At 37.9% G+C, this 11,006-nt stretch overlaps 2 protein-coding genes across 6 annotated transcripts; both read right to left on the bottom strand.

Annotated features, from left to right (window-relative positions):
- Nucleotides 1-285: 285 nt before the first annotated feature.
- On the bottom strand, nt 286-5,492 carry si:ch211-165g14.1 (uncharacterized protein CG5098). 4 transcript variants are annotated; one of them, XR_008907234.1, is made up of 6 exons: nt 5,319-5,492; nt 2,728-4,616; nt 1,837-2,456; nt 1,614-1,663; nt 1,453-1,527; nt 286-1,080 (listed from the first exon to the last, which is right to left on the bottom strand). XR_008907234.1 is itself a non-coding variant. In XM_056753839.1 (6 exons), the coding sequence occupies exons 2-5, from the start codon at nt 4,612-4,614 to the stop codon at nt 1,483-1,485; spliced, it is 2,076 nt and encodes a 691-aa protein (XP_056609817.1). In that variant the 5' UTR covers nt 4,615-4,616; nt 5,319-5,492; the 3' UTR covers nt 286-1,080; nt 1,453-1,482. The 4 variants fall into 4 exon arrangements, 1 of the variants encoding a protein (XP_056609817.1); XM_056753839.1 differs by having other exon boundaries at nt 2,363-2,456; XR_008907232.1 differs by having other exon boundaries at nt 1,614-2,456.
- A 465-nt stretch (nt 5,493-5,957) lies between these two features.
- On the bottom strand, nt 5,958-10,958 carry mfsd13al (major facilitator superfamily domain containing 13a-like). Of its 2 annotated transcripts, none has more exons than XM_056751730.1 (6): nt 10,618-10,958; nt 8,785-9,513; nt 8,512-8,666; nt 7,124-7,207; nt 6,900-7,043; nt 5,958-6,848 (listed from the first exon to the last, which is right to left on the bottom strand). In XM_056751730.1, exons 1-6 carry the CDS (start codon nt 10,768-10,770, stop codon nt 6,695-6,697), a joined length of 1,419 nt encoding a protein of 472 aa, XP_056607708.1. In that variant the 5' UTR covers nt 10,771-10,958; the 3' UTR covers nt 5,958-6,694. The 2 variants fall into 2 exon arrangements, with proteins under 2 accessions (XP_056607708.1, XP_056607709.1); XM_056751731.1 differs by having other exon boundaries at nt 5,958-6,828.
- Between the last annotated feature and the right edge of the window lie 48 nt (nt 10,959-11,006).

Genomic DNA, 11,006 nt, shown 5'->3' with positions numbered 1-11,006 from the left:
GCCAATATTGGTCTAAATGGTCTGAAAGTGCTAACTCCAAACTGGTAACATATATAATTTAGTGAGCTAACGCCCTTGTTTTATAGTATTGCATTAGTTTAGCAATAATAATGTTTGGGTCTACACAACAGCACATATCATTTAATATCATGGTCTGTGTAAAATGTTTCTGACACATGATTACATGAGCTTGCTTGGTGTTGAACTTCTGGCACCACCATCAGGCCAAATTAACATTAACACTTGACACAGGATGCAGTAGTACATTACCCAATCATAGGAATGTAGATTAAAAATGTTTATTAAAACAGAACAAGACATCACAAGGCATTAGGTGAAATGCAAAATTCCAGTCAAGGTGGATCCTTGATTCTTCGGCCACAATTGAAATTGAAATCAGATCCATATTTAACCCTGTAGCCATTACCCACATCAAATGATAAAGAAGTTTACATTCTTTCAGTTACTTTACTGCAGATGCCAAAACACGCCTGGTCTTGGTCTCAAGTTCAAAATAAATATACACATATGCATTAGACATAAATAGAAATAAATATGTTCACATAATAGTGCATATGGTACCATTTTAGGACAAGCATCTCATTCACCACCTGCTGACATTACTCCTTCAGTTTGTGTTTCATATTAAATGAAAAATGAGCCAATGGAGTCCATGTAAGCTCAATGTACGTGTGGTGTTTGTGTTTTTATTTTAAATCAAGTAATGCTTTCATTAGTTAAATCCATTCACTCTGTACAATGCTGTAAAGCACTTAACTGGATTCAGTCTGAAGTAGATCAGGAGGAGATATTTGGCCTTGCGGAAACTTCTGTGAAGATTAAAAAATCTCCAAAGGTTGAATACGTCTCAAGTGTACAAAATGCAAAGGAATGCAATAAAAAAATGAATCCAGCATCGTCTGAGGGAACCTCTCGACCCGACAAAAAGGCAGCGGCAGACATGTTCTGAACAAACATCTGCCTGACAGTACATGTTAACACTCAAATATTAGAAGAATAAAATCAAGTAAAAATGTGTAAACTCCTAGGTCAGAGAAACAAATGTCTGATGAAGTTAACCTGTGTAGGAAGATTAAGAAAAACTAATTAAAAACAGCTTTTATTGGCAGTTAAGTCATGTAGTGTGGAAAAAAGGTTGACTTTGAACAGCCTCATGTAATCTCACTAAGTAAAGGCTAAAATAAAGTAAAATGTGAGGAAACCAGTTTTTCAACAGCACTCTGGTGTTATCTTGATTGAAAGTACAGGGTCAAACCAGGATAAGTAATTCTATCACACAGATCACATTTTCAAAACACAATGTATTCAGTGTCTGACCCTGTGAATGTCCACTGTAAGGGCCTCGTTTTTTCACATTTTCATTGAGTGAAATATTCCTATCAATATTGCCACCTTCAACAATTTCATTTTGAGTTTTCCAAGGTAACACACCTTCCAAGACATTTCATTGCCTCCCAGATGTCATCTGTTCTTCAATCTGCTCACACTTATTCTGGAGGATTTATTCTGAAACAAAAAAACATGAATGAACACTGAAGATTATAGCAGTGCAAGTAATTAAAGCAACAGTTTCAGCCACATCTTAGAGTCACCTTGTGATTAGAGCATCTTATTGTGAAGTTTTCCTCACTGAGTGCACAGTCTGTGGAAATATTAAAAAGGATTTCATACATTAGAACTGTTAACACATGAATAAGTGTAGAAATTAGAGTGAGATAATCCACAGAGCAGCCTGACCACCAGAGTCGTGACAATGGTGTTAAAGCACTTCAATGACATGCTCTTACACAATTAATAAACAACTTTAATACATACACTGACCGTCCAAACGTCACCACCTGGATATAACACAGTACATAGGAAAGAGCCTCCATTGGATTGGAGGTCTAGGTTCAGCAACGTTATGTCCCCAAAGAATGAGGTCAGCTGACGTCTTGAATATACTGAATGAGCAGGTTATTCCATTAACAAGTTTTTCTTTCCTGATAGCACGGGCATATTCCAAGATGACAATGTCAGGATTCATCGGTTTTCAAATTGGTTCGGTGGTTCAAGGAGCATGAGACATCATTTTCACACATGGCTAGGCCACCACAGACCTTTACCCCCACTGAGTATCTTCGGGATGTGCTGGATAAGACTTTGAGAAGCAGTTCGACTCTCCAATTAACAATACAAGATTTTGGTCGGAAAATTAATGCAACTCTGGACAGGAAAAATGTATATTCTGGACATTGCATAAGCTTAAAGAAAACAAGACATTCACAACCCTTTGGCTTTGAATGGTGACTTGATAGGTATGGAGGGACAGTGGTGGTAGAAGTAAACAGATGACCATTACCTGACTGCAGGGCACAGGGGAAGTGATATTTATTTGGGCAATCTTTGAAGAAACATCCCAATGTGGCACCGACTCTGTGACAGTGTGAGCACACCTGCAAAAAAATTCAACCACACAAATAAATCTCACGGTCAGAAGATTCAAAGGCAAAAAACACTCTTTCTTTAATAAAAAAAGATCACAGATAAGTAAATTGATATTTCTGACAACTAAAAAAAGAGAGTCAGAGAAGTACCACAATATTGTTGAATTTTTTGTACTTCCTTTTGTTAATTTAAAAATAACAATTGATAAATTATAATTTTACAAAAACTTTTCAAAGATTATTATTTAATAAAACAATAATAAAAAATGTATTGACTTACTATTCCTTGCGCCAACTGAATGGCTTCCCCCAATCCGTAGAGTTTTCCTTTAACCAAAAAGACACCTGCAGACCAAATGCTACAGTCCCCATGTATCCAGTGTTCACTATAAACACCAGACTCTTCCTCCTTCTTTATACAGTTCTCTCTACTCTGCCGTTTAGATGATGAAATATCTGTCCATTTGACAACCTGAGCCACACCATCCTCTAAACTATAGACAGAGTCTAAATCTCTGCCCTCTTGTCTCTGAGCAGGGGGGCTGCTGTTGTTCTTACAGACAGGCTGAACTCCACTTGGGTAGTACGGCCCATGTAAATCCCCAAGACCTTCACAATTGGCCGTCCTGCCGCACAGAGAGCAGATGTTCCTGATGTGAAACCTGTCATCTGTGCCAACACGTCCCAGCTGCAAACAAGAAGTCTTTGGAATAACACCAGAAACGGACGGCTGCTGCCCTTTCTTGGATGCAAAAACATCCGCTTCCCTAAAGTTGACGATTGTGCAGGACGAGAACTCCATGTGAATGTACGGGGCAAAGTCATCCCCCTTTGCCTCTTTCTTGTCCTCTTTAATGTTTGCATATTTAAGTTTGATCTCCGGCTCCTGAGGAGAAAACATGGATGCAGTCCCGGAAAAGCAAGGTTTGCGACGTCTTCTTTTGGGTGTGCTCGCTGCCGACTTTCCGCCCGATGAAACTCTCACCCGCTGGGGGGGTTTCTTCTGTTTGGGCCTGGGTTTGGATCGCTTCATGCTGTTTGTGGCTGGATTATTCCGTGCTTGCTTGGATGTCGAAGACGATGCCCCACTCGGTGGAGACCTCAGGATGCTTGTGTTTTCTGTATCTGACGTAGAAGGGAAGAGTTTGGGAAAAGCCAGATTTGTGTCTTGATCGCTGTCCTGTGGGACGATTGGTATCATGATCGATTCCATCCATGACAGCAGCGATTTGGATTCTGATCCAGTCTTAACATCCTGGGCTTTAAAATCTGGTCCATCCAGCACAGGGACATCGTTCACATTTTTTGAGTTGAGCGTTTCACCGTCACTGTCAATTTCCTGGCTTGTGGAGGAATTACGTCCTTTTGTATGCATGTCATTGATTATAACTCTCCTAATTTCAAAGCTACAGTTCGGAGGCGTCGTGCTTTTGGAGTTGGTTACCGGCACCTCAACAATGTCACTGTCATCATCACTAGAGATGGACTGAACTGAGCATGAAGATGTTTCCTTAGCGCTGGTACATTGGGATTCAAGAGTGTGCACAGCAGTTTGCTTAACCGCTGATCTGGTGGAAAGTTGCGTGTTCGCTGCAGCATTGGTGTCCTGAGGTAAATGTGATGAGCTCTTAGTCTGTGACATGACCGAGACAGTGTCACTTAAGTAGGTTTCAGCACAACTGTTAACAATGTGTTGTTGATGTGTTTCTAATCCATTGTGCTCCGTCCTATCTCCTAATGTGCTTGAATCTGTTTCCTTGCAAAGTTTTTTTGTTTGCATCCAAACGTCATCAATTTCCACAAGACAAGCCTCATCATCATCCGCCAACACACGGACAGATGACGGACCATTGATCTGTGGTAAAGGTAAATAGCAGGGGTCCCGGGAAGACTTGCCAGAAGCCCTTGACCCACGACGTTGTGATGCTGGTTCTTGGTGATCAAGTGCATTTGGATTGCGAGGCCTATCCGACCGACGTTGTGACATGTTATTGTTTTTTTTGTTTCTCCCTGACGTAATGCCACGCCAGCTTGACTTTTTGACCAGATTCAAAACTTCCACTGAGTTTGTCTTTAAAGGACTCGGTCTGCAACTCATTGACATATCTAAAACTGAAGAACGAGACTCCTGAAGGTGCATGACATCCACCTGGTTGAGAGGGTCCATAACTGAAAGATTTTAGACAAGATTACAGAATATGTCAACATGGATCTATCTAGATTACTATAGTATGTAACTATAAAAGGATGGCTTTACAATATAATCAAATAGTAAGGTGTTTGATACAAACTCCTGAATGTTTACAGGAACTGTAAACTGGTGGGGATTATCCAACATTATAATTAATGTCCCTGGCCTCCTTAAGGGTTTAAAAGGTGATTTTGTTTTCTTTGTTAGGCTGCTATGAAACTATACATAATGTTTAAATCACCATACAAATCCACTGAATTGTGTGACACCTAAAATGCCTTTTTTTAAATGTTTAATATATTTTACTATATATTGTGCCTTTCTTTAGTTTCTTCATCTGTTTGATTTCTGACTTTGAGAAAAGTCAGAAAAAAATATCAATACTTTCTAAAATAATGATGTTAATACATTGATGTTACAACAGGTGTATCAAAACAATGTCACGAATTCATACACAAACATACTGTTTATTTCACTAAAGAACTAACACCGAAGTGATATATGCTCAAATCAATTAATATGATACATAATCATATTCAATCAGGTTTATAATTTATGTACCGAGCATTATTTGCCATGTTTTTACAGATTGGTACTTATAATCATGAACTCAAATCAGACTGACTCATTATACTGGCTAAAGCTAATCAGGTGTCAATGTAACACTCAAAAACACTCACCAGAGAAATAAAGCCTCCTTCAATTACACAAACACACGTGACATATTATCAAAGGCACGACATTTTTATAAAAAATAATTTGGTCAAAAACAAATGTAAAAGGAGTTAAATTACTGGCGACAGCAGGACAAGGGAGTTTTCATTTTTAACTGTGTGAATCCGGCTAAACATGGCGATCTGTAACTGTGACGCAATGTGCCTATTTTCAAAATAAAAGTCGTATTAAACGTAATTTCGTCGAGACAAAACACAACAATGCTGTAAATACACGTGTAAATAGAAGTAAAGCACCTTGACCCATGACAAAAACATTTTTTTTCATACAGCGTATAATTATTAACATTAGTGTTGATATAAAAAACTGAGAAAGTATAGCCGCTTCACGCTTGGAAGTTCTCCTGCCTTTTACATTTACATTTAGGCATTTGGCAGACGCTTTTATCCAAAGCGACTTACATTGCTTTATCCTATACATTTTACATTGTACTTACAATCCCCTGGGATCGAACCCACAACCTTGCGTTGTGCTTTTACCACTGAGCTACAGGAAAGCTAATTTCCTTTTTAATTTTTAATTTCAATACACATATTAATAAAGGTAGATTGTAAATCCACACAATAATAATGTATCACACTGTGTTTTAGCATAAAGCCAGATTTATTGACAAAAATAAATGAATTGTGTCATATCAGGAAATGACAAATTTACCAAAATAGTTCAACTCATTTGAATAAAAAAATTATACATTTATTTTACAGCTTTGGTAAAAGCTCAATTCAATTATACTACTTTTTTAACTTAAGAAAATGTAAATTATTTAACTCCATTTTGAGGTTTTCATCCGATGGCCAAATGAAAAATAATATTACCACAGCAGCTTAAAAGCATCCTGCCACCTTTATGGAATTCTGAATCTGGTCAGACATTTGTGTATGACCTCTAAACTGTTTCATAAACTGGCAAAAGATTTCCTACATAACTGATATTCATATCTCAGCATTTTATTTCTTCTTATAAAATATAAACTAATCTCATTCATTTCTGTTTTTAGTCAAGTATTAAATAGAATAACTGTTGTAAACTGGATAAATACACTATCCCTTACATAAATGATATGTTTACATTTCTGTAAAACTAATCACTGTTCCTCAAAGAATTCCCATGTAATTCCCATATACTGTTAGCTGACTACCAACACTTCTAACAATACAAACCTCAAAACCAACAATACAAACCCCTGGCACCTGATTTATCTATAAATAACTGCTTTAGTCTGTCATGTTTTGAATAAAAATCAAAACGTAGCCTATAGTGCAAAGTTTTGCACATTCAAGTTAAATACAGACACAAATAAAATGAGCTCAGATTTATCCATCTATGTACTTAGAGTCCAAGGTATGAGTGTCTCGTATGGAGAACGGCCTCCATGCAAGCACCTGGAGAGCTGCGACACACATTGGTACCACACACACCAGGTAAAACATGGTGCTGTGCAGGGACTGAAGTGTACTAGAAAAAGAGAGGGAAATCTTTTTTTAAATGCATTGCAGTATGTTTGAATGTTAGATATTTAACCTTACCTTGGGTCTGCATTTTTCCCAGCATCTTTGATTTCTGCGTAGCCATATTGGTTCAGGATGGACACGACCAGCATAGGGGCCAGAGACTGAGCAGGCTTGGTGAAAAGCGCATTGGTCCCAAACACCATAGATGACAGAGGAGAACTAGAAACAATGTAAACCTCATCAGTTATTCAAATAATCATAGTATGAAGACAGTCGAAGAGAGAGGCCGAATGCATTACCTTCGCTTGTATTTTTGAAGGTCAGAGTCAATGATGTCAGCCAGTGGCAAATTGAAAAGACTGAAGGCCGCCTGAACCAGGACCCTTTAATTCACAATCAGGGACAAAACCGCATCTTTTTTTAGAAAAACAAAATATGTAGTTTAAGACCATCTATGGAAGAATGCCTTACATACTAACAAGCACAAAACACATAAGCTGCTCTAGATTTTGTAAAAATTGTTCACCAGCAAAGACTGTAATACCAAAATTCAGCTCTAAATACACAATGGCTATTGAACACGGCACTGCTATAGTCATATGTCTTGGTTAAGCACTAAAATAAATATTTAATCTCCAACATTTTTCGTCATCATTCAAAAACTCTAGGTCGTTCTGACCTTTTTTTACTTTTTCTTTTGTGAAACACAATTGGGGACCTGAGGGGATCTGTTAAAAAGAATTAATATTTTGAAAAATGTTTATAACCCGACAACAAAGGACACCACTTCCATTGTATGAACACAAAACCACTGAATTTTTTCCAAATATCTTCTATTGTGTTCCACACAGAAAAAGAGTCATATACAGTTTTCGAATGACTTTTTTGGTGAAATATCCATATATTATTTAATCATTAATTGAAAATCTAAAACACCAAAGCTCTCAAATCGAATATACTTTCACTTATATTGACTATTACACAGGAGAACCAATGTCATCTGACCAAACTGACATTACACCCGATGCATCAAGTCAAGCTTTAAGTGACAAGTTTGATCATGCAAAAGTGCAAATGAGATTTAAGAGCTGTGACGAATGAAAATTGATCACCAGGTTTAAATTCTTTGTCTGTTTCCTCCATAAAGCTATCAAAAGATTAATGTTGTACAAATTTTATTTGTACTGTTATTGGGGTTTTCGAGCTTGACAGTAAAAGTCATCCAAATTCAGAAAAGAACCTTATTTTCTACCAAAGTCTCCTTTGTGTTTCAAAAAAGAAAGAAAATTAAAGGAACACTGTAGTTTTTGACCTTAAAATAATGTTCTGAGGGTTCCTTGGGATATTTTCTTTTTTTCTTTGCAGTCTGATGTTGTTTTAAGTAAGGCTTACATTTAAATGTACTGTTGCTTTGTTTTGAGTGTATGGTCAATAAATAAAGGAATTAATAGAGATAAAATGAAAAAAAATCCTCCCATTTGTCGCATCCCACCTGTCATGTCTCTATTTCTCTATAGCCCCACACTTTGAGAAACCCTGCTTTAAGGAATGTGGCTGAAACAAATGAAGCTAGAGAAGAGATGCCATAATTTTATCACTTACAATGGTATCTTTACATATTTCTAAGATATAGTCGAGGATACAAAAACTACATAGAATGTCTTCCTTTGTGAGTTTCCTTTCTTACATGTTACCAGTGAAGAACAACGCAAGGCAATAGTAGTGGCTCGGGCCCAAAAGTAGCATGAGAATAGCAGCTCCTGCCTCCACGTAGAAGGTGATGAGAATCAGTCTGTAGTAGCCAAACCTCTGGAGAAGATTCTGGCAGCACAAAACCAACAACTGTATAGCAAAAATAAAATGGTTAAGAACCTAATGTCTTGATGGCGATTTGGTTTATTGTTTTAACTGTCTAAATCCCCAACTCCCAATGTGAACGATATTAGCAATGACAATGTACCTGAGGACAGATGAATCCTGCTCCATACATGATGCTCTTGGCCAGCGTTGGCAAGACATCTGGAGGAATGAGATGATCTGCAAAAATCATGGTGAAGTTATTGCAGAAAGCCACCATAAAGACCTGGAAAAAGTTCATGATTACAAAGAGCTGGAAGTCTCTGTTGGTAAGGATCTGCCAGGTCATGGAAAGAACAGATGACATTGAGAGCGATGGTTTCTGAAGATCCTGGGAATTTGTATCTGAGGTTTTGCTATCAAATCGACTTTCGCTGTGAAAGCCTGTGTATAACATTGAACCGCACGCCAGCATGGCTATCAGCACAGTGAAGGCCTGGAAGGCTGCAAAGTCGTCCATGTTTTTGGAGATGAGGCCACTGAACAGCACGCTAGAAGAACCCACCAGGGAAGCGACCTGGCTGTATTTAATCAGTCTCAGTCTGCTCTGATGGTGTCCTGAGATTTCTGCAAAGAGGGCACACTGAGCTAATAACACAAACGTCAGCATGCCATCGAAAGCACAAAGGGTCACAGATAGATGTATGCCGCTCAGCCAATCGCCAGCCTCATACGTCCTCCATGGAAACCACGCTAGCAAGAATGACAGACAGTATAGGGGAGCCCCGTATAAAATGGAGAGTCTCCGCCGCGAACAGCACTCTATGCTTGAGTTGTCTTGTAGATAGCCAAACAGGGGGTCATTGAGGGCATTCCAGATCATATAGACCACCTGTAGAGACAATAACAGATGACTGTAAAAAAAACACTATGTTGCTTTATGAAGTGTGTGATGAACAAAATTAAGGCTCATACCAAAATCGAACATAAACTATTATGTTATGTGAGGTTATTTTAGGGCTGCTCGATTTTGACAAAAAAACATAATCACAATTATTTTGGCCAATATTGAGATCCCGGTTATTTAACACGATTACTCATTAACTTTAAAAACAACATAGAAAATAAATAACTTAACCATAAATAACCACAAGAAAAGATAGGATCCTTGCTAAATGGAATGTGGTGCAATAATCGTTTTACATCAATTATTTTGTTTATGTAATTGTTGAAGGCCAAAATTGATGATTACGATTCATTCTCTATTAATTGCACAGAAAAATGTATTATTGGGTCATCAGTTCTGCATCAAAATCTGCAAATGCAATATTGTCAAAAGGAATTCTTATCAATGTTGTAAAACATTTTCAACATTTAATAACTTTTAGGGGTGTAGTGATGCACTCAGCTCACTATCCAAAACAATACTAGGTTCCCAGCACTATAATATTTGAACAAAATTATAATAGGAACGATTTTTTCCATAACATTAATATATTTATTTATAAAACATTAATATTTTTAATAACATTCTTTCTGCAGATACACAGTGTTAAACTGAACATCTGTATGTACATTTGTCATATAATAAAAAACGTCATTCCTCTACAATACGATAGACGAATATAGAATATGCATACATCGCGATATACCGGGCCACAATATAGAACACATAACACACCATTAACTTTTGCCATGCATTGGATTCGGACCATGGAGGGACTGGACTGCTTGACCACACCCTCCACTGTCTAAAACCCCGCCCTTCAAAGACGTCAGCCAATCCGCTGTCATCGAAGAAATACAAGGTTTGACAGACAGAAATGGCTTCTAGTTGGTTTAAATTAGCACCCGCTCCCCCTTTCCTTATTGTTTATCACTGTGTGTGTGTGTCATGGGTGTTCCCAAGAAAAAAACTGCTTGATTTCTGTCTCTTGTACAGCACCATTCAAATTGCTTACCGTGCACACTCAAAACCGAGTGCACCCGAACTCACCTGTGACTGATGAAACGCTCCCTCTGATATTTTGTACTTGTTCAAGAAGAGCTTCACATAATAGAAACTAAAGATGCTGTTCATCATGGAAGCGCCGAGAGTGGTCATGGAGTATGCCAAAGCTGCCGGATGAGCAGCTTTCAAGTGTTTCATGATGCTGAAATACTGATAGCCCAAAATTAACAGAACACAATCATACACCGTATGTTTAGTTTCCGTATCTTGTCGAACAGTATGGCGAAACAATTAATTCAGCAGAAAAGTCCATCCTCCATCCACAATTTTTGAGTTAAATTGTTTCCCCATTGCAGTACAGTGGACACTGATTCCTGACATGCACCACTTCCTGGTATTCCGAACTGGGCGTGGCTAGTACCCAAATTATTCCG

The sequence above is a fragment of the Triplophysa dalaica genome, chromosome 7, assembly GCF_015846415.1.
Source record: "Triplophysa dalaica isolate WHDGS20190420 chromosome 7, ASM1584641v1, whole genome shotgun sequence".
NCBI classification, from domain to species: Eukaryota; Metazoa; Chordata; class Actinopteri; order Cypriniformes; family Nemacheilidae; genus Triplophysa; species Triplophysa dalaica.
This window is presented reverse-complemented; position numbering and strand designations above follow the sequence as displayed.

What these genes read in the sequence shown, in the direction of transcription:
- mfsd13al (XM_056751730.1), bottom strand. Translation starts at nt 10,770, where the DNA reads ATGAAACACTTGAAAGCTGCTCATCCGGCAGCTTTGGCATACTCCATG. An exon ending in CTTCAAAAATACAAGCGAAG is followed by an intron (nt 7,044 to 7,123) that starts GTAATGCATTCG and finishes CATTGTTTCTAG; the next exon opens with TTCTCCTCTGTCATCTATGG. An exon ending in GGGAAAAATGCAGACCCAAG is followed by an intron (nt 6,849 to 6,899) that starts GTAAGGTTAAAT and finishes ATTTAAAAAAAG; the next exon opens with ATTTCCCTCTCTTTTTCTAG.
- si:ch211-165g14.1 (XM_056753839.1), bottom strand. Translation starts at nt 4,614, where the DNA reads ATGGACCCTCTCAACCAGGTGGATGTCATGCACCTTCAGGAGTCTCGT. An exon ending in TTCAGTTGGCGCAAGGAATA is followed by an intron (nt 2,457 to 2,727) that starts GTAAGTCAATAC and finishes ATTTTTTTGCAG; the next exon opens with GTGTGCTCACACTGTCACAG. An exon ending in CCCCTGTGCCCTGCAGTCAG is followed by an intron (nt 1,664 to 2,362) that starts GTAATGGTCATC and finishes ATATTTCCACAG; the next exon opens with ACTGTGCACTCAGTGAGGAA.